General features: G+C 49.9%; 2 protein-coding genes across 9 annotated transcripts; one reads left to right on the forward strand and one right to left on the reverse strand.

Annotated features, from left to right (window-relative positions):
* Nucleotides 1–84: 84 nt before the first annotated feature.
* Nucleotides 85–10,904, forward strand: P2rx6 (purinergic receptor P2X 6). 3 transcript variants are annotated; one of them, XM_036196593.1, is made up of 12 exons: nt 85–279; nt 868–1,018; nt 3,166–3,237; nt 5,450–5,525; nt 5,717–5,810; nt 5,888–5,968; nt 6,054–6,195; nt 6,282–6,391; nt 8,731–8,824; nt 8,894–8,959; nt 9,116–9,193; nt 9,305–10,904. In XM_036196593.1, the coding sequence occupies exons 1-12, from the start codon at nt 140–142 to the stop codon at nt 9,341–9,343; spliced, it is 1,143 nt and encodes a 380-aa protein (XP_036052486.1). In that variant the 5' UTR covers nt 85–139; the 3' UTR covers nt 9,344–10,904. The 3 variants fall into 3 exon arrangements, with proteins under 3 accessions (XP_036052486.1, XP_036052488.1, XP_036052487.1); XM_036196595.1 differs by having other exon boundaries at nt 85–201; XM_036196594.1 differs by lacking the exon at nt 8,894–8,959.
* A 335-nt stretch (nt 10,905–11,239) lies between these two features.
* On the reverse strand, nt 11,240–15,097 carry Slc7a4 (solute carrier family 7 member 4). Of its 6 annotated transcripts, none has more exons than XM_036196591.1 (5): nt 14,860–15,097; nt 13,154–14,173; nt 12,168–12,808; nt 11,761–11,869; nt 11,240–11,663 (listed from the first exon to the last, which is right to left on the reverse strand). In XM_036196591.1, the coding sequence occupies exons 2-5, from the start codon at nt 14,133–14,135 to the stop codon at nt 11,488–11,490; spliced, it is 1,908 nt and encodes a 635-aa protein (XP_036052484.1). In that variant the 5' UTR covers nt 14,136–14,173; nt 14,860–15,097; the 3' UTR covers nt 11,240–11,487. The 6 variants fall into 6 exon arrangements, with proteins under 6 accessions (XP_036052484.1, XP_036052485.1, XP_036052480.1 ...); XM_036196592.1 differs by having other exon boundaries at nt 13,154–14,176; XM_036196587.1 differs by having other exon boundaries at nt 13,154–14,433.
* Nucleotides 15,098–21,577: the final 6,480 nt, after the last annotated feature.

The following is a 21,577-nucleotide window of genomic DNA, read 5'->3' on the forward strand; positions in this document are numbered from 1 at the left end:
ACTGGGCCAGGAGCCAGAACCTGCTGAATGGCGATGTCCCTTTAACACTGGCCTGGATCCCATGCACGGCTGTTCTGCCTCCTGTTCAGCTGCAGCTGCAGCTGCCTGCTGACTCATGCACTGGTGACCAACAGGGAACATGGCTTCTGCCGTGGTGGCAGCACTCATGGGCTGGGGGTTTCTGGATTACAAGACAGAGAAGTATGTGATGACTAGAAACTGCCGGGTGGGTGTCTCTCAGAGGCTGCTGCAGCTGGGAGTGGTGGCCTACGTGATAGGGTAAGAGCTATCTTATCAGGCTGTCTTATCAGGCTAGCTGCACAGACTGCTGTTGGCCTCGCTGGCTGAGGGCTAGAAGTTGGCTTTTTAGAATTCCAGCTGGTGGGAGAGTGGGATTGGGGGTGGTGAGAGATGGTCAGGAGGAGGGTTTTACTCCAGTCAGAAGACAGCAGAAGCCATGTGCTCACATAAGGGACATTGCTCCCAGCTTCATCTTGCTCTCTGTGTACATCTGCAGTACTCTTGCCCAGAGACACCCTACCCTGGTGGGGCAGGAGGTGGTAAATCTTGGCATCTGTGAACAACCAAGCACTAAGGCTCCCAGAGAGACCACTAGCTGCATGTCTGAAGTGTCTTGAAGGAGGGAGCTGGGTTTGCTGAGTGTATAGGCATTGGCATGTGAAAAGTGTACAGCTCCATCCAAGGGCTCCACCTGCTCAAGGGTCTAGAGCAAGAGGTGCAGATGGACAGAAGGTTGAGGCCTTCCACGCTGATCTAAGGAGCCTCTGGAGTATTCCAAGACAGCTTAGAGTTATAGACTTCTCCACTCCTCATCTCACATTACACTGTCCATCAACTTCTCCCTAGGTGGGCCCTCTTGGCCAAAAAAGGCTACCAGGAATGGGACTTGGACCCCCACATTTCTGTCATCACTAAACTCAAAGGGGTTTCTGTAACCCAGATTAAGGAGCTAGAGAACCGGCTGTGGGATGTGGCTGATTTCGTGAAGCCATCACAGGTAGGTCCCTGCTGCTGGAGTCCTTCGGCCACTGACAGTGGCCTCCAGCTGCTGTGCATGAGAGACACAGGATACCTGTGATGCCAGAGGGTGGGAGAAGGGCTTGGGGAAGGGAAAGGGCCTCTCAGAAGAGTGCGGAGTCAATCTGAGCAAATGGCTTTCAGGGATGTGTAGCTTCCCGAGTCAGGAAGCCTGTGCCTATGGAACTTTCTTTTAAAAGGAAGGTTAGAGATACAGCTCAGAGGCAGAGTGCTTGCCTGGCAGGCATAACTTACTGGGTTCAATTCCTAGTACCATCAAGAAAAGAAAAGAAAAGAGAAGAGAAGAGAAGAGAAGAGAAGAGAAGAAAAGAAAAGAAAAGAAAAGAAAAGAAAAGAAAAACACCCTACCCCTCCATTACCCATACAAAGATATACCTACCTGAAAAGGATTGAAGTATCTCGGGCTCAAGATTTATGCTTGGAAGTGAAAGGCAGGGGACACAGGAATTCAGGGGTTGAACTTTCTGAAGTCCCCCTTGTTACCATTAGGGATCTTGGGTCAGGTTCATTTTTTCCATTGATGAAAGAATTAAAAGAATTAAAATTAATTAAAAGAATTAAAAGGTTGGAGGGTGACTCAGCTGTTAAGAGCACTGGCTGCTCTTGCAGAGGTGTTGGGCTCTGCTCTCAACACTCACATGGTAGCTCACAACTTTCAGTTACTCCTGTTCCAGGGGAGTTCTAGTGCCTTCTTCCGGCCTCTGATGTTACCAGGCACACAAACAGCATACATACTTTCATACGCATTATTAAATAAAACTGCTCAACAAAAGAATTAAAAGGCATGCCAGGCAGTGGTGGTGCAAGCCTGTAAATCCCAACACTCGGGCGGCAGAGGCAGGTGGATCTCTGTGAGTTCAGGGCCAGCCTGGGCTACAGAGCTAGTCCAGGACAGGCTCCAAAGCTACAGAGAAACCCTGTCTCTAAAAGGAAAAAAAAAAATAATAGACAGAAAATAAGTCACAGTCACAGCAAATAAGTCTTATTGAAAGTGAATGCACACCCCTACTGAGTCAGGCTTCCCAGCAGAGGGAAGGGGATCTAGAAACCAAAGTCCACTCTCCCTTGGAGGAATGTTGGCCTTACATGTTTGTGGTGGTGCAGGATGGGTCCCTGTTTCTGGATTTTGGATGATCAACTTAAAAGAAGGAGCTGACAGTCCCATAGGTGCATACAAGCTGAGACAAACTCAGGATCAGCCTTGAACATAACTGGTCTAGACCATTCATCCAGAAGGGCATCCTTCTGGCAGGAAAAAAAAAAAAAAAAAAAAGCTCAGCAGGCCTTCGTCTTGGATAGGTGTGTTGAGAAAGAAGCTGGGAGTTTGCCATCTGCGGCTGATCACGGTCCCTTTTCCTGTCTTTGCCTGTCAGGGTGCAATCTGACCCCGCCCACCCACTCACTCTTCTTCCCTTCTCCCTCCACCCAGCTCATCTGGCTCCCACTGCCAGCTGCCGCGTGACATTTCCTGAGGAGACATAAACAAAAGTCTGTTTACCTCACCTAGTACACCAACAATGGGCCAATTTCATTCCGAATTAGTTCTGTGAACCAATGGGTAATTGCCATCACCAGTAGGCATATTAAGCAAGGGATACTTCCAGGAGCAGGCTGGCTACCTCGTCCTGACCATTTTTTGGCTCCAGGTGGCGCTAGATTTCTGTGCAAGCACTCCCTTGCCGGCTGTTCCTCTGTGAGCAGCCATCCTCCTCTGTCCCCATTGCCTATCTTCAGTGCCTGGGGTCAGGAAATCCTGCTTGAGTGCATGAGAATTTGAAAGGAAACTTGTTTAGAAGATATGGATAGAGGCTTGACCCTTCCTTGGGCTCAGGAAAGGCCATAAACACAGCCAGGTTTGCCTGCCTTGCTGGTCACCACTTTCTGCAGCACAAAATTGGTGACTAGATGGTGCCAAGAAGCAGTCCCACGAAATCCAAGCTACCAGGCTGAGCTATACCTCAGCGGTGGAGCGCTGGCCTAGCATGCCTGCGATCTTGGGTTCCATTCCCAGCACTGGGAGCAACAAACAGCAAACAGCAGACTGTCAGCTTCCAGCCCCTTAGCTGTGGAGTTCAGCTGAGGCCAACCTCTAGCCTTGCCTTCTAGGGAGAGAATGTGTTCTTCCTGGTGACCAATTTCCTCGTGACACCAGCTCAAGTCCAGGGCAGATGCCCAGAGGTAAGTCTGTCCAGAGCCTGTAGCACACCCCGCATCTATCGCCAGCCCTGTCTCCTTTCTCCTTCACATGTGAATCAGGATTCAGTCTGAGCTTGGTGTATCTATATCAGGCAATTCGCTAAATCTTTCTTTCTAGAACTCATTTCATCAAGTCTTTACATCTGTTTCTACCAGAAATACTGTAGTTCCCATCAAACAGGTGATTGGGGCTTCCCAAGTTTCAGTCACTTGCCCAAAGGTACCCCAAGTATGGGCTATGAGTGGAGACAGTTTCCAGCCTCTTTCCCATGCCTCTGGGTTACAGCTGGGCACACACTCAGATGGGCATTAAGAGCAGGGGGCAAGCTGGGAGAGCACCTTCCCTCTCCAGCCTCATTAATGTATTCTGAGTCAGCTTTCTTCTGGGGGACAAGCTAGCACACTTCTGCCTTTGCTTCCAGGTGATTTATGATCTCTGGGTGTTTTTCAGCCCAACTGTGTTCATGTGTGAGTCTTCTGCCTTATCTGCAGAAATGGAAGCACCCCCCCCCCCGAAATCTCACCTTTTCCATTTGTGAAGACAATCTTTCAAAGAGCACACTAGCTCTCACAACCTTGGTTTTTGTGTGAAAGTTATGACCCAGTCCATATATAAACACCACATTCAAGTCCAACCTCTGCCCAGCTGGACTCAGGCTCTGGTATTTGGTGACATTACCGTTTCAGGGGATGTCATATGCCCATAGTTTACCCCTATCCACAAAGGAGGTATGTATGTACACAGGGCAACTCTCCCTTGGGGAAGGCAGACAACACCTCAGTTGCTGATGCTTAGAGGATGCTGATTCTAGGTTTACCAAGTAGACAACTCCAAAACTTCACCAAACCAACACACCCACTTCTTAGAAAACACAAGAGTTTTCCTCTTTCCTTGTCAGGGCTTCTGGCTCTTCCAGTGAACCTCCCATGATTGGGAAGTAACTCACGAGATCTAATGACCAGTTTCCTGAGGACAACCAGAGTTCCTGCCAGCTCTTCTTGGAATATTAGTGGCCTGGTCCCTCCAAGCACATGCTCAATAGAGTGTCATATCCCTCTGCAAACCTTTCTTGAGCACACCCCCCATATAGGTCAGGCCCTGGGTTGGGCTGGCAGAACTCCAGCTCCCTGTATCTCAAGTTGCAGCCATGGTCCAGCCAAGGCAGCAGGTTCCATGATGCCCACAAGGCAGAGGCTGCAGTGGGGAGACTTAGGGAAATACATGGACAAAATCTTAAAGGAGCTAGTGATCTGGGTCACTGTGGCTGCAACAGGATGCCAGGGCAGAGGGAGCTTCATGGGCAGAGGCCCAGGCTATGTGAGGGAGTGAGGTGTCTCTGGGGATACCTGCTGTTCAGTGTGGCTGGAGCATAGATTAGGGCTGGGTCACAAAAATGACAGCCCAAGATCTCATGGACCCTCTGAGTCCTGCTAAGAAGCTGGACTTGATGTATGAGCAGAAGGTAGCTGGAGGGGGTGCATGGTAAAGACCCCCAGTCTCTCATCACCTGGGCTGCCGGTTAGAGGTACTCACATCTCACCATGGACTCTGGTTGAAGGAGCTGGAGACAGTCAGACACAGGTTGGGACAGCAAAGCAGAGAAAGTGGCTGTACTCCAACCTCTGATAAGTCCTAAGTCTCCTTCTGGCTTTTTGTCCCTCAGCCATTCTTGCTTCCACGGTGCTGTGGTCATCCTGGAGTTCCTCATGAGCTGAATCCCCATAAGGGTTCTGGAGCTCAAGGCTGCCTTCCTCTCTTAGGTTGGGGACCCCCAGGAACCTACCTTTAGCTCCTAGTTCACCTCCTTGACTCTTTGGCCTTATATAGACACAGTGTCCGTATTTGGCAGAAGAGACTGGCCCCAGCAGGTGTGGGGGGGGCTCTCCTCCCTGTACAGGCCCCTGTTCTTTGGTAGCTGTGCCTACCTTATATTGCGCATCACTAGTCTGTCCTTCTATGGTGCTTTAGTACTCCTGGTCTGTTATCCCAGTTGGACTGAGAGCTGGACCTCAGTGAACTATCAGGGACACAGCTCTCAGGAGCCTTGCTCTGCCCTTGGAACCCTGTCTCACGGGATGGTTCTTTCCTCTAGCTTACAGTTTGTACCTTCCCTGTGCTTCCAAACTTGGGGTATCCTGGGAGGGATCCAGGGTCTTGTCATTGTGTCGGTGACTAGAGTCTCTCTTACCTCAGCACCCTTCCGTTCCTCTGGCTAACTGCTGGGAAGACAAGGACTGTCCTGAAGGGGAGACAGGAACGCACAGCCATGGTAACTGTGGGCTTGGTCCTCTGGTACTGCTGCTCGAACAAGGGGAGGAGAGGGAATACTGTGTGGTCCCCAAAGCAGGTCCTGCTGTTCTTGTCTGTGCCCCATCTCATTCTGCCAACAAGCCCGTGCCCCACACCCTCCTCAGGACCCATAGAGACTTGAGGCCTTGGAGCTCATTTTGTGTTTTCAAGGCATAAAAACGGGTCAGTGTGTGGTATTCAACGGAACCCACAGGACCTGTGAGATCTTGAGCTGGTGCCCAGTGGAGAGTGGTGCTGTGCCCAGGTAAGTCTCCTTTCTCTCCCAGGGCAGGGCGAGCCCTAAGATAAGCAAAATGATGCCAGTGCACCATCTGTCCTCAGGAAGCCCCTGCTAGTTCAGGCCAAGGACTTCACACTTTTCATCAAAAACACTGTCACCTTCAGCAAGTTCAACTTCTCTAAGTAAGCATGGGCAGGTCTTGGTTGAGCCCAGATGCCCCATGCCTCTTGGGTCATCTGATCCCCATCATGTCACTGTTCTTTCTAGAACCAACGCCTTAGATACCTGGGACAGCACCTATTTCAAGCATTGTCGCTATGACCCCCATTCCAGCCCGTACTGTCCAGTGTTCCGCATCGGGGACCTTGTGGCCATGGCTGGAGGGGACTTTGAGGACCTGGCATTGCTGGTGAGTCATTTGGGACAAAGTTCCTGCAGCTCAGGGTTAGGGCCTTGAGCCCATGTGCCAGTGCAACAGAAGTGTGTTGTGTGCAGGGTGGTGCTGTGGGCATCAGCATCCACTGGGACTGCAACCTGGACACCAGGGGCTCTGCCTGCTATCCCCAGTACTCCTTCCAGCTGCAGGAGAGAGGGTACAACTTCAGGTATGCCCTACTGCCATAGTCCTGGCTTGCTGTTCCTGGTCTAGTGTTCTCTCTACCTGTCTCCCTACAACCACCAGAACAGAGCACATCCAACTCAGACCTCAGGATCTCTACTGTGTGTATAAGGGTCCTGTGGGTGTTCCCAGACCTCAGGATCTCTACTGTGTGTATAAGGGTCCTGTGGGTGTTCCCTGTTCCCAGACCTCAGGATCTCTACTGTGTGTATAAGGGTCCTGTGGGTGTTCCCTTTGCCCAGACCTCAGGATCTCTACTGTGTGTACAAGGGTCCTGTTGGGTGTTCCCTGTTCCCAGTCCCTAGATTTCAGGATCTCTACTGTGTGTACAAGGGTCCTGTTGGGTGTTCCCTGTTCCCAGTCCCTAGATTTCAGGATCTCTACTGTGTGTACAAGGGTCCTGTTGGGTGTTCCCTGTTCCCAGTCCCTAGATTTCAGGATCTCTACTGTGTGTACAAGGGTCCTGTTGGGTGTTCCCTGTTCCCAGTCCCTAGATTTCAGGATCTCTTGTGTGTACAAGGGTCCTGTTGGGTGTTCCCTGTTCCCAGACCTCAGGATCTCTTGTGTGTACAAGGGTCCTGTTGGGTGTTCCCTGTTCCCAGTCCCTAGATTTCAGGATCTCTACTGTGTGTACAAGGGTCCTGTTGGGTGTTCCCTGTTCCCAGTCCCTAGATTTCAGGATCTCTACTGTGTGTACAAGGGTCCTGTTGGGTGTTCCCTGTTCCCAGTCCCTAGATTTCAGGATCTCTTGTGTGTACAAGGGTCCTGTTGGGTGTTCCCTGTTCCCAGTCCCTAGATTTCAGGATCTCTTGTGTGTACAAGGGTCCTGTTGGGTGTTCCCTGTTCCCAGTCCCTAGATTTCAGGATCTCTACTGTGTGTACAAGGGTCCTGTTGGGTGTTCCCTGTTCCCAGTCCCTAGATTTCAGGATCTCTACTGTGTGTACAAGGGTCCTGTTGGGTGTTCCCTGTTCCCAGTCCCTAGATTTCAGGATCTCTACTGTGTGTACAAGGGTCCTGTGGGTGTTCCCTGTCCCCAGCTCCATTCCCTCTTTCCTCACTCAACTGTCAGTACAGGCTCCCCACTGCAGATCTTGGTGTAGCCTCTCCCAGATGATCCTGCTCCTCCAGAGCACAGACACCTCTCATCTTTAATTTCCCTATGGGACTTTACTTTAAAATTACCCAAAAAAATCTGTGGAAAATTTCAGACCAATAGCACAAATATTTATACAACCCTGACCCGGGTTTGGTGGTCCTGCTTTTCTTCCCCGGCAGTGCTAGCGGCTGGACCCAGGGCCTCAGAACTATTCAAAAGTAAATACCAGATGTTGGATACTCACCCTTCCCAACGCTGTTGAGGAATGTTTCCGCATGCCACAGACAACTCTGGACATTGGGTAGATGGTCATAGAACATGCTGCAATCCCTAATCCTAGCCCTCAGGAGGCAGAGAAAGGATGAGGCAGCCTGGGGAAGGAGGAGGAGGGGAGGAAGGAAGGAAGGAAGGAAGGAAGGAAGGAAGGAAGGAAGGAGAGGAGGAGGGAGAAGGGGAGGAAGGGGAGGAGGAGGGGGAGGGGAGAAGGAAGGAGAGGAGGAGGGGGAGAGGAGGAAGGATGGAGAGGGGAAGGAGAGAGGGGGGAGGGGAGAAAGGAAGGAAGTTAGGTAAAGGGTGTTGATAGATTAAATCTGACATTTTATATTTCCCCCACTGTGTTAGTAATGTTCCCAAATCTGCATTTTCCAATCCCAGAGGCACTAAGAGATCTTAAATTGCAGGTATCGTCATGTTTTCAGTTCCCCAAGTAGAATCTTGGGCTCCTCCTGCCACTTAATATCATTTTATCACACATGGTAGCAGGAGCACAGGTGGCCATAAGGCCCAAGGACAGCGTCCCTCGATAGAACTCATTGTGCTTGGCTCCCCACCTTTTCCAACCTTATGGGGTGGGCCTCTGTGCCCACTGCCCCTGCCGGCGCCCTTCTCCCTGCTGAGCGCCTTCTGGAGCCCTGCCACAGTGCCTGCCTTCACTTCCTCCCCTAGTTCTGTGCTGAAAGGAACTGCTGTCTCAGAATTCCCCATCCCTCACCTCCAACCCCTCCTTCTCCCATGCCAGTGTCCATTTCAGCACCCTCATGCCCTCTCTGGCCCTCCTCCTGTCAGGCCCCCCTCCTGTCAGGACCTCCTCCCATCAGGCCCTGCCCAGGGTCTGGGATGCTTTCCCCCTCCTTAACACCTACATGGAAACTTGAGCTGGTAGAGTCCATGAGTAATCCAGCCTGAAATGCAGCATGCAAACCAATGGCGTCTTCTCTGCTATCCCCAGGACAGCCAATCACTGGTGGGAAGCCTCGGGTGTGGAGGCCCGGAGCCTGCTCAAGCTCTATGGGATCCGCTTTGACATTCTTGTCACTGGGAAGGTAAAGTTTAGACCAGGGGAGGTTTGGGAGGGCAGCCCCAGCTGCAGAGGCTCAGCCCAGGTCTCTCAGGCAGGGAAGTTTGCACTCATTCCGACTGCCATCACAGTGGGCACAGGAGCAGCTTGGCTGGGCATGGTAAGTCTGAACCTAGGGTTCACGCTGGCCGCAGTAGCCACCTGCCAGTGCCTGGGGCACCCACCGGACCTGCATATTGTGTCCTGGGTGAGGGCTTAGCTGGAGGAGAGGGGTGGGTCGAGGAATCTAGAACATGGTAGGTCCTGCCTTTTCCAGGTCACCTTCCTCTGTGACCTGCTACTACTGTATGTGGATAGAGAAGCCGGTTTCTACTGGAGGACCAAGTATGAAGAAGTGAGTGGTGGGCCTGCTTGTGTCCCAGAGCTGAAGTCACTCTGCCTGAACACTGGGTTCTGCCACACTTTGGGGGATGTTACCTTGATCCCTTATCTGTTATCTTTGTAGGCAAAAGCTCCAAAGGCAACTATCAACAACACTGCATAGACTGAACTGACTTTCACACCTGCAAATCCTGCTGCCTAGTGTCTCAGTAGTGACTTGCACCTGCCCCATCCATGTCTATTGCTGCTGGGATCCAGACATCCATCCACCAGTGGCCGTGTCTGGGTGGTTATCATCCTTTGGCCTATCCATTCCTGAGGCTTACAGCCGCTCACTGTGGGTTAAAGTTCAAGGGACGGGAAGGATAAGGGTTCTGGCTTGAGAACATCAAGGACAAAGCTCCAGTAGGACTGGAGGTGGGTGTTTCCACCGGACTCCTTCCTGGGTCCAGCCTGAGAGGGTAGAAGGCAATCTGGCCAAAAGATTGATTTCCTGGTTCCTTGGGATTCTCTGTCTTCTGGGTGACTCTGCCATGCAGTTCAAGGCCCCTTGACCTGACCAACAGGTTTCTCAGGGGCCTAGGTGAGATGAGAGGCGGCACATCTAGGATTTCCTGCCATCAAGACATTTCTGGCAACCTCAATGTACACTAAAGCATCTTCCTTCCAGAGGCCCTAAGTCTGGCCCCAGCCAGTGTGCCAGAGTTTTGAGGTATGCTCTCCATGAAGGACACTGAGGGTAGTTGGTTCTGGATCTGTATTCATGTAGGGCTTTGATTCCCCCTGATTAGAGACTTCCTCCATGCCCCAAAGCCCACAGAAAGGATGGCAGGGATAGGGGCCACAGAAACACAGCTGTTTCTTGGTCCAAGTGTGGGGCATAATTTATAGAGTTTGAACCCCTGGGAGGGAAGAGGCAGCTTTGTTATGGATGCACAGTGACCAGGGGAGTCCCAGACTCAGTAGTCCTCGGGGACCCAAAGAACTGTGATATCACCGCTGAAGTAAAGCTTGCCAAAGCAAGCAGCTTCCTGTGTAGTCTTTAAAGGGAGAAATGAGAAGGAGATATTTACCTTAGACAGAGGGAGATGCAGAGTGGACCTGGGACTTTCTCCCTCTCTGAACTGTAGCCTTGCAGTTGCCTAGTAGGCTGGCAGGTAGTGGACACAGGGCCAAGCACATGTGCATCCATGCATACTCAAGTGTGCCACTCATGTACTACTCCAAGCCCACCTCTCGTGGACACTGTTGTTCTGGAGATTAATGAGTAGTAGGGGCCCTAAAGACTTCATCTGAAACCCTCCCAGAGTATACAGAGACAGTAAAAGAGTGAGCTGTGGCCAGGAGCCTGGATTTGGAAACAGTGATCAACTTAGTCTGTACATAGTGTGCACTCCAAGGGTAGCTGTGTGGGCCATGCAGGAATGCGCTGGGGGGAGTGTCTTGTGGCTGTATACCTGTGTTCAGTGCATTTCAATGTCTCTAGGCAGTCCTTGGGCACATGCTTTGAATCCCAGGAGCCCAGGAAAATCAAGAGACCCTGACACCCAATGCCTTTTTAGTTACTTTTTCTGAGTCCAGGTTACCCTGCTAGAGGACATGTCAAGGATCTGGGGATACAGATTACTAGTGGAATCCTTGCCTATCAATCTCAAGGTCCTGACTTCCATCTCAAGCACCACTAAAACACACACACACACACACACACACACACACACACACACACACACACACACGAGCACACGTACACACACGCACATGCACACAAACACCCTTACAGAAGACACGTGAGGAATCTGACTCTGTCTTCCCACATGCCCCTCTTCACATTATGCATGTAGTAGCTTCCCACCCCAGAGATGCTTTTCGTAGACCTCTGTGTCTCTGCTGTGCACTGGGGACAATTGTTTGGTTTTTCAGGCAAGTAAGAACTCAGTGCCACAAAGAATACCACAGCGTACACGATAGGTGATTGTAACACTAGCTGATTAGTTATTATTATGGGCCCCAGGTGCTGGGGCCTCTTCCCTGCCCACTCTGCCCCTCCTGCCCACTCTGCCCCACCTGCCCCCTCTGCCCCACCTGCCCACTCTGCTCCACCTGCCTAGGTATCCAGAGTTGATCATAAACAGGAAAGCACTGGGCAGTGAGTATACACCAGCACTGGCCAAGGCCTATCCCGTTATCAGTTCCTAGGAACTGACAACACTCCCGGCCCAGTCTTCCTTGGGCAGACAGCTGCCAATTCTGGCCTCCGGATGTGGGCAATGTGGGGCCCTCTCTGAGGCAGCCTTACAGGCTGGCCAGCTACTCTGTGCAGCCTGCCTCCTGGCCTGGGGCCTGGCTAGCAGGCTGCACAGCTTGCACTGTTTCCTCCAGGCTGCCACTGGGGAACACCACGTAGTGTGCGGTCGTCAGCTCCAGTGGCTCCCTCTGGTTCTCTTTGCTGTGCCAGATGCCATAGCCAAAATACACGACGAGTCCTGCAAGAGTGGGCATGAGCCTAAGGGGCAGGTCCCAACCCCACCTGCCCTCCTTGTCCTCCCATGGTGGGCCTATCCAAGCCCAGGCCCTACTCACCAACCAGCAGCCAAAAGATAAAGCGCAACCAGGTCAGGTAGCTCAGCTTCAGCATGAGGCAAATGTTGAGAAGGATGCTGAGGGCTGGAGTCAGGGGCACCAAAGGGATCTGAGGGTGCAAGAGTGAGGCTGAGCTTGGCTGTAGGATAGATATACCAGTCCAGAGCCTGTGTGGAAGTCCCACAGAAACCTTCTTTGTCTTTGAAGATTTGGGGCCAGGTGTACCCTCGCCATGCAGAATGTTGGAGAAAGTGGGAATGTATAAACCTGCTTCCCCAGCCCCATGAGCCCTTGCAGAATGGCTCAGGTAGCATGAGAGACTGGGGTAAAGGGAACAGGTTGGCCTGGGAAGGGACAGTATTGGTGAGGCACAAATCTGGGGGATGGGGATGGGGATAGGGGTGTACCTGAAAAGTGTCTTGCTTCTTTTGCTGCTGGTGAGCCCCCAGGACCAGAAGGCTGAACAGAAAGACAGAACCACTGATGGCCAGCAGCAGGACATAGCCCCACCGTGGGAGGTGCAGGTCTGAGTTTCCGAAGACCAGCACACATGCCAGGAAGATAGCTGAGGCTACCAAGATGCCAAGCGCCCAGGCCACAGCAGTTCCAGGGCTGCATCCATTCAGGAAGCCCAGGAAAGGCTTCAGGGCTGGTCGCAGCTGCCCAGTCTCAGACATCGAGGTCTGTTCTGCACCTACTAGCTGTATGTGGTCCGAGAAGGAGTCATACTTCTTAGTTGTAGGACCAGGGCTGGCTAGGCACAGGGAGCCGGGTGGAGCAGCTTTCTGGAAACGCAGCACAATGATGCTAGTGGCTACAAAGGTATAGGCCAGCAGGGTACCGATGGATAGAAACTGGACCAATGCCTCAAGGTCCATCAGCAGTGCCAGGAGAGCCATGAGGACCCCAAACACCAGGATTCCTACTACAGGCACCTGTGTCCGGGGATGTACACGGGCAAACACCTGGAAGAAGAGCCCGTCGGCGGCCATGGCATAGACAATGCGAGGCAGGGAGAAGAGGTTGCTGAGCAGGACCGTATTCATGGCTGCAGCAGAGCATAGGGAGCTATCAGCATGGCAGATAAGCCCAGCAGGGCTGCTACTAGGCTCTCAGATAGAGTGTGTATGGAGGGTATTAGCTTCTCACCTCCCACCGAGGAATGGGGCACTTCCCTTTAGGTCTAGGCCCATTAAAGAGCTTTTGAGAGCTAGCAGTCTGACCTGTGTACAATTTGTGGGGAGAGGTTCTGCCTACAAGTCTCTGAAAACCAGTATTTTCGTGAGCTCATTATACAGGTAGTAAAACCGGGGCCTGGACAGAAGTATTTTGAGAGGTGTGGGGGAAGGCCCACTACCCTGTCCCCTCCCACCCTGCCCAGAAGGTCCCTTACCACAGATGGAGCCAACCGCCACAATGAAGCCAGCCCAGCTGTAGCCCCGCCTGTAGAAGGCATCAGCGAGTGCTGAGTCAGGATCCAGACTGTGCCAAGGTACCATGAGGGTCAACACAGTGGAGACCAGAATGTAGGCACCAGCTGCCAGGCCAAGGGAGATGGCGATGGCCATGGGCACAGCCCACCGAGGGTTTTTGGCCTCCTCACTGGAGGCAGCAATAACATCAAAACCCACAAAGGCATAGAAACAGGTGGCCGTGCCTGCCAGGATGCCAGAGAAGCCGTAGGGTGCAAAACCACCCTCTTCTAGGCTCCAGTTGTGAGGGCGGGCCAGGATGAAACCCAGAACGATGATGAAGAGGATGACAATCATACTGATGGCTGAGAATGTGTGGTTAAGCCAGGAGGAGACTCGGGCTCCACAGGAGACAAAGGCAGAAGCCACAAGTAAAATGCCAGCAGCCAGAAAATCTGGATAACGGGCCAGGAAGGGCATCTGCCAGACACCCATGTGGGACTCTGTGAAGTTACGAATGCTGTGGTTAAAGATGGCATCCAAATAGCCACTCCAGGCCCGGGCCACAGCAGCACCTCCAATGAGGTATTCCAGAAGCACATTCCAGCCTATGAGGAATGCCCATATTTCACCCATGGACACGTAGGTGAACAAGTATGCAGAGCCAGTACGGGGCACACGGGCTCCAAATTCTGCATAGCATAGTGCTGCCAGCAAGGAGGCTACTGCAGCCACCAAAAAGGACAAGAGCACAGCAGGGCCAGCCATGTCCTTGGCCACTGTGCCTGTGAGCACATAGAGCCCAGACCCCACCATGCCACCCACACCCAGTAGGGTCAAGTCCAGTGTGGACAGGCAGCGTCGCAGTGACGTCTCCATGCTAGACTCTTCCAGTGGCTTCAGACGGTTCAGTTTCTGGCAGAAGCGTGCCAGGCGGGCAGTGCTGGGAAGTCCCGGGGACATGGCAGACGGCTGAGGAGTCCTGAGCCAGCTTCTGGAAACTGCTGGGGACAGGCAGCAGGAATAACCAGCCAGCCTCTGTTCTTTCACAGACTGTCCACCCAGATCTCGCCTCTCCCTAGGATCCCAGGACACCTGCACTGTAGACCTACCTTAGAAGGCTTAAACGAGAGTATGTGTGTAGGGCGGGGTGGTGTCAGGGACCGTGGGCAGGAGGGACTGAAACCATGGAGGTCCTTCCTGTCAGCCTCAGGCAGTGGAAATGGCAGGGTGGTGCAGACCTGGAACCCTGCAGGTGCTTCTGAGGGTGAGTGGGAGGTTGCTGAAGAACATTAGCCAGGAGTGGAACAGGTTCCACAAGCAAGGAGGAACGGGAGGCTTCCTTGGAGCAGGGCCAGGAAGGCAGGACCCGGAACAGGAGCAGCTCCTGCAGCCTTGAGCGCCGCCAAGGAGGACTCCAGGACTCAGAGAAAAGCGATCACCACCCCCTAACTCCACCCTCGCAACAGGTTGGAGGATCAGCTCACCTGAGGCCAGGAGGCTAGGGCTGCAAGGGCCCTGAGCCCCGGATGTGGAAGCTGTAGGGCACCTCCCCTCGCCATATGAGCCCCAGCCTTGGCTGCTGCGGCTGGCTGCCTCTGCCATGCCCCTGGCCCTCAGACATTCTAGCCTTGGCTTGTATTTGTATTCCCACAGCTGCTGTCCCGCCAGACCCGCTGCAACCCACCTGCTGTCGCCGCTGCCGCCACCACCGTGCGCACTGCGCCTGCCCCGTTAGTTTACAACGCCTGCGTGCAAGGCCCGCCCCTGGCTCCCAGGCACTGGATAGACCATCTCACAACCATCGCCGGTTGGGTTCTGCACAGGGCTCCATACCGCGTTACATATCAGAATAACCCTCTTAGCGAGTCGACCAGAGCTGACCAGTCCTAGGGCTCCACCGTCCTGCTTGCTCCACCGCCTACTGAGCCCCTTCAGAGGGTCCAGGTTGGGGGCGGAGCCCACCCTGAAAGCACGGGGGCAGATACTCTAGCTCTCCCACCCCAACACAATCACTCCAGCCAACAGGACATCGTCCAGGCCCCCACCACAGGATCATGTGGGGTTTGCAAATGTCCAGCACAGTGAGATGAAGACAGGAGTCTGGCCCAGTGGCCTTGACAGTCTCTAAATCTCAGTGGGGTGGCGGGAACTAACTTACACTATAGGCAAGAGAAAGCAGCCTTTGGGGAGAGTTCTGTGAATTGGCAGAATCTGAAGAGCTGTTGTCCCATAAAAAGACAGCACCCAGCATCGTAAGACAGCTTGCAGCTCTACAGCTGCGGTGCCCTCAAACGTCAATGACAGCCTCAACAGCCTCAAGCGCCTGACAGGCCTAACATTCTCAAGGGATTCCAACATCAGCTCTCCACTAGTGATAGCCGGGAGTACTCCCTACTTCTCACCAGCATTCACACCACGATGGGGCTAGCTCCGGCACAAGATCTCCAGAGTCCACTCTGGCTCATTTATGCTTAGGTCTGAGGAGTCTTTTTCTTTCTGTTCTTCTCATTTTGAAAGCAAAAATGCTAGCTAAGCTTGGTGGCTTGTGCCTGTAATGCTGGCACAAGGGAAATTGAAGGTAGCTGGGCGAGAGACCTCTCTCTCTCTCTCTTTATATATATACACACACATATATATATAAATTGTGTGTATGTGTATATATGTGTATATACATATAGATGATAGATGGATATAGATAGATACAGAGTATATTGTGTGTGTATAGAGTATTGTATATATATAGTGAGAGTGTATATATAGTGAGAGTGTATATATATATATATATATATATATGAGAGTGTGTATATATAGTGAGAAAGCTGTGTTAAGGTGTTGATTTGTTGACAGCAAAACAATAGCCCAGCCCAGCCAGGCAAAACCAAAGTGGGCACCTGTTTCTCCCAGAACTTTATATGTTTAGTCTATAAGACATATCTAATATATTTAGTATATAATATATAATAAGCATACAACTATATAATATATCCTTGATTATGTGTGATGAGGATAGAATGGTATATAATATACACTACTAAAAATCTATGTATTCATACACACAAATGTTCAAGTTTACCGGTGTTAATGGACACCCTGTCTTGGGACACACCTGGATGACTCGCTCAGATGAAAACAAAGTGTGGGGATACTTGGAACACTCTGGTTTTAGTCAACTCCTTGGGCTACCTGACATCGTCTGAAAGGGTTGCTGCTGTTTGCACAGTCCCTGCCTGAACTTAGGGAGGGAGTGCTCCCCGTCTTGAAACACCTCCACACACGCCTAGAAAAAAAGCACTCAGACCATAGACTTGGGAGATCCTGTAAAAAGAAGCCATCTGCCCACATTTTCTTGACAACCCTAGAGCTGATGTGCAGTGTTTTGGGGTTCTGGCTTTTAGAAGAACTTCACTTTGCCCTGTCCTAGGCACCAGCATACAACAGGCACTTGGTGATGCACTGTGGGTGATACAGCAGTGAGTTCTATGTTTCTAGTTATATGGCTGAGCAAGTGCTGGACCTCAGGGAGCAGGCCACGACACAGCAACCTCGTGGAGATACACTGAGAGTGAAGCACCGGGAAAGAGGAAGAACGTCTCCCCACCAAGATGTCACCTGATAAGCATAGCTACCAGCCAGTATCCTGTGTGTGGACAGACTCAGAACTGCTCAGCAAGATGCTTTTAAATCAGGGCAAGAGCAGGTGAAGGCGTTTGCTGCCAACCTTGACTATTTGAGTTCAATTCCCAAAGCATCATGGAAAGAGAACTGACTGCAATAAGTTTTTCTCTGATGTATACATGTTCACTGTAGCATGTGCATGAATGTGCATGCACGTGCGTGTGCGCGCGCGCGCACACACACACACACACACACACACACACACATACACACTAAGAACAATAAGTAATTTTTTTTGTGTGTGAGACAGGTTTTCTCTGTGTAGCCCTGACTGTCCTAGAACTTGCTTTATAGACCAGGCTGGCTTTCAACTCAGTGATCCACCTGCCTCTGCCTTCTGAGTGCTGGGATTAAGGGCATGTGACACCATGCCCGAGTAATAAGCAGTATTTTTAAGATTTTATTATCATTATTAATTAATTTATTTTTTGGTTTTTAATACAGAGTTTCTCTGTGTAGATTTTGGAGCCTGTCCTGGAACTCACTCTGTAGATCAGGCTGGCCTCAAATTCACAGAGATTCACCTGCCTCTGCCTCCTGAGTGCTGGAATTAAAGACATGCACCACCACTGCCCAGCCTTAAGATTTTACTTTTATCTATTTGTTTTTTAATTTATTTATTTTTACTTCATGTGCATTGGCATTATGCCTGCATGTATGTCTGTGTGAGGGTGTCAGATCCCCTGGAACTGGAGTTGCAGACAGTTGCAAGCTGCCATATGGGTACTGAGAATTGAACTCTAGTCTTCTGGAAAAGCAGCCAGTGCTCTTAATCAGTGAGCCATCTTTCCAGCCCTTAAGTAAAACAATTTTTTAAAGAAAAAAAAATGCTAACAAAATAAATACACACACACACACACACACACACACGCACACGCACACGCACACGCACACGCACACGCACACGCACACGCACGCACGCGTCCCAAGTGAGATTTACCCCAGGAATGCAAGGATGATTTGACATATGAAAATCAGTCCGTGAAATATATCATACTAATAAAATAAATAATCAAGCCCACAAAAAGCATCTCTGTCATGAGGGAAATCAATGACCATATTATGAAAGTGGAATATCACTTCCTGTCACCCTACCAACTCTCCAAGAGAGTTTCCTTTCTGACACATCTTCTGGGGCTCTGGCTCTCACACTCTCCCAGCTTTAGTGGAGAGCTTGAAGCTTCGTCAGAGAAATATTAGTGCTTTTAATGAAACACTCTTCAGAAACAAACAAACAAAAAATCTCAATTGACACAGGAAAAATATTCAAGAAGCCCAGTGTTGGTTTGAATAGGAATGGCCCCCATAGGCTAACGTATTTGAATGCTTGGTCACCAGGGAGGGGTACTGTTTGAGAAGGATTAGGATTAGGAAGTGTGTTACAGGGAGTGGACTTGGAGGTTTCAAAAGCCCACACCAGGCCCAGGCGCTCTCTCTCTCTCTCTCTCTCTCTCTCTCTCTGGATCAGAATGTAGTTCTCAGCTACTGCTCCAGCACCATATCTGCCTGCATGCTACCATGTTTCCTACCATGACGATAATGGACTAACCCTCTGGAGCTGTAAGCAAGCCCGATTAAATGTTCCCTTTAGAAGAGCTGCCTTGACCATGGCATCTCTTCACAGCAACAGAATAGTGACTGGGACACCCAGTCTTTAGACCATGTATAAAAAATCTACAGCTACTGTACTAAATGTCAAAAGACTGAACACTTTGTGTAACATCAGTAGCAGCATAGGATGTTCACTCTCAACACTTGTAGTGGTGGCTGCAGCCAAGGCAATGGGGCAAGTAATGTATGTAAAAGGAACCTGGAATAGAAAGAAGAAAAACTACCCCCTTAAGTATATAAAGGCCCAAGGAATCTACAATTTTTTTTAAAGCATCAGAGTCAGGCATGGTGGCACACACCTTTAGTCCCTATACTCAGGAGGCAGAGGCAGGAGAATCTGTGAGTTTGAGGCCAGCCAGTATACAAAGTGAGTTCCAGGACAGCCAGGATTGTTACACAGTGAAATCCTGTCTCAAAAAAACAAAAACAAAAACAAAAACCAACCAAACGAAACTAAAATAAAAAATAAAAAAAAGCATCAGAACTAATACGTTCAGCAAAGGTGCTGGATACAAGATTAATATACAACAATCAATTGCACTTCTGCACACTAGTAGTGGACTAGCAGGGAATGAAATTAAAGAAATAATTCTGTTCATGTAACATAAAAATGAGATACTTGAAATATATTTTAATTAATTTATTTATTGTGTGTGTACATGTGTGCACATACACACCACACGCCATGGCATACATATGGAGGCCAGACAGCTTTGAGAGAGTTTGCTGAGGCAGAGTTCATGGGGTTGTACACACCTGTAGTCCCAGCACTTGAGGAGCAGGAGTTCAAGGTTACCCTGGGGTACAAGAGACCCTTTAAAAAAAAAAACAACGGGGTTGGGGATTTAGCTCAGTGGTAGAGCACTTGCCTAGCAAGCACAAGGCCCTGGGTTCAATCCTCAGCTCCACAAAAAAAGAGACCCTTTCCAGCAAACCAGAAAAGAAAAAAAGAAAAAGAAAGAAAGAAATTTAAAATATACATTGCAAACCTCTAAACATTATTAAAAATTTAAAACCTTTAAGATGGAAATATATACAATGCTTACAGACTGCACCATTATTTTTCCTATTTAGTGGTGCTAGGAATCAAATTCAGGTTTGCATGGTTCTCAAGATGCATCACTAGCCCAGCTGCAAGATTTTGTATTGCTAAGATGCAATACTCCTCAGATGCCCTGCAAACCCAGTGCAGTTCCTGTTAAATCCCAACAGTCCATTCTGCAAAAATTGCCAGACAGATCCCCAAATGAATATAAAAAACAAGGGATGCAGAACAGACAAAACACCCTTGGAAAATGACAGAATTGGAGAATTCACATTTCCTGGCTGCTGTGAGTCAGGTAATGTAGCTCAGTGGTAGAGTGTTTGTCTGGCACAAACAAGGCCCTGAGTTTGATCCCAGCACAAAAACATAATTTCTACTTTTCTTTCTTGCCCATTTCCTTCCTTCCTTCCTTCCTTCCTTCCTTCCTTCCTTCCTTCCTTCCTTCCTTCCTTCCTTCCTTCCTTTCCTTCTTGTTTAATGTGCGTATGGTGGGGGTGTTTGTGTGTGTGTGGCCAGAATCTCATTTTGTAGTCCAGCCTGACATCCTATATAGATCAGGCTGGCCTCGTGGCAATCTGCCTGTCTCAGATGGTTGTGAGCCTCCATGTAGGTGCTAGGAACTGAACCTGTGTCTCTGCATAAGCAGCAAGTGATCCTAACAGCTGTGTCCCCTCTCCAGCCCCAGTTTCTAATATTTATTTGTTACTTGTTTATTTAGAGACAGGGTTTCACAATTTAGCCCTGGTTGGCCTGGAACTTGTTATATAGAACAAGTTGGCCTTGAATTCAAGCGATCTGACTGAATCCTGAGTGCTGGAATTAAAGGCATGCACCACCACTTCTGGCTAAACTCCTGATTTTTATTTTTTCTTTAAAAAATATTTTATGTTTATGTACCTGAGTGTTTTGCCTGCACATGTGTGTATGCATGTGCAGCACATGCATGCCTGCAGAGGACAGCAGAGGGCACTGGAGCCTCTGGAACTGGGGTTACAGATGGCTGGAAGTCACCATATCGATGCTGGGAACCCAACTCCAGTCCTCTGAAAGAACAATGAAGTGTTCTTTGCTATTGAGCCAGCTCTCCAACCCCGAGGCTGCTAATTTTTAAACTGATTTCAAAGTAACAATAATTAAAATGAGTATTGACATGTAAGTAGGCATAGACATTAACTGACTAGACTTAAAAATCCAGAAATCAGGATTGGGGATTTAGCTCAGTGGTAGAGCACTTGCCTAGCAAGCGCAAGGCCCTGGGTTCAATCCTCAGCTCAAAAAAAAAAAAAAAAAATCCAGAAATCAGACTGGTGAGGCATGACTGTAATCCCAGCACTCGGGATGCAGAGGCAGGCAGATGTCTGAATTTGAGGCCAGTCTGGTCTACATAGAGAGTTCCAGGACAGCTTAGACTACACAGAGAAATCCTATCTTAAAAAAAAAAAATCCAGAAATCAAACCTTAGCACACAAACAAGCACACAATAACATTACATTTTAGGAATTTTAAGATGATCAAAGAGAGCTGATTGTAGAGTGCTTGGCCAGCATGGAGGAGGTCTTGGGTTCAATGCTCACCACAGCATAACCTAGGGATGGTGGCACATGTCTGTGATCACAGCGCTTGGGAATTAGAGAAAAGAGGATGAAAGCTCCAGGTCACCCCTGGGTACAGAGTGAGCACACTGAATGCCAGAGAGCCTGGAATATAGGGGACTCTGTCTCCAAGACAAAAACAAAAACAAAAGTCCCAGTGCAGGTGAGATGACCCATCGGGTAAAATCACTGGCTCTGTAGGATTGACAATCTGAATTTGACACCCAGGTCTCACAGAGAAGAGAGAGCGCCAGTCACCTCGTAACTCAGTTGTCTCTTCACAACGTCCTATTTTTATCAAATGGAATAAAAACAAACAAACAAACAAACAATTGCCCCTTAGAGGGTCTTCATTTGTTGACAGGCTTCCTGTATCACACAAATTGGTATCATTTTATTTGCCTTTTTTCTATTAATCTGTCTTACATCAGTCTGTGTAGTTTATGGGGAGCACTCTCCTTCAGGCTCATCCCTGTCTT

The sequence above is a fragment of the Onychomys torridus genome, chromosome 8 (assembly GCF_903995425.1).
Source record: "Onychomys torridus chromosome 8, mOncTor1.1, whole genome shotgun sequence".
NCBI lineage: Eukaryota > Metazoa > Chordata > Mammalia > Rodentia > Cricetidae > Onychomys > Onychomys torridus.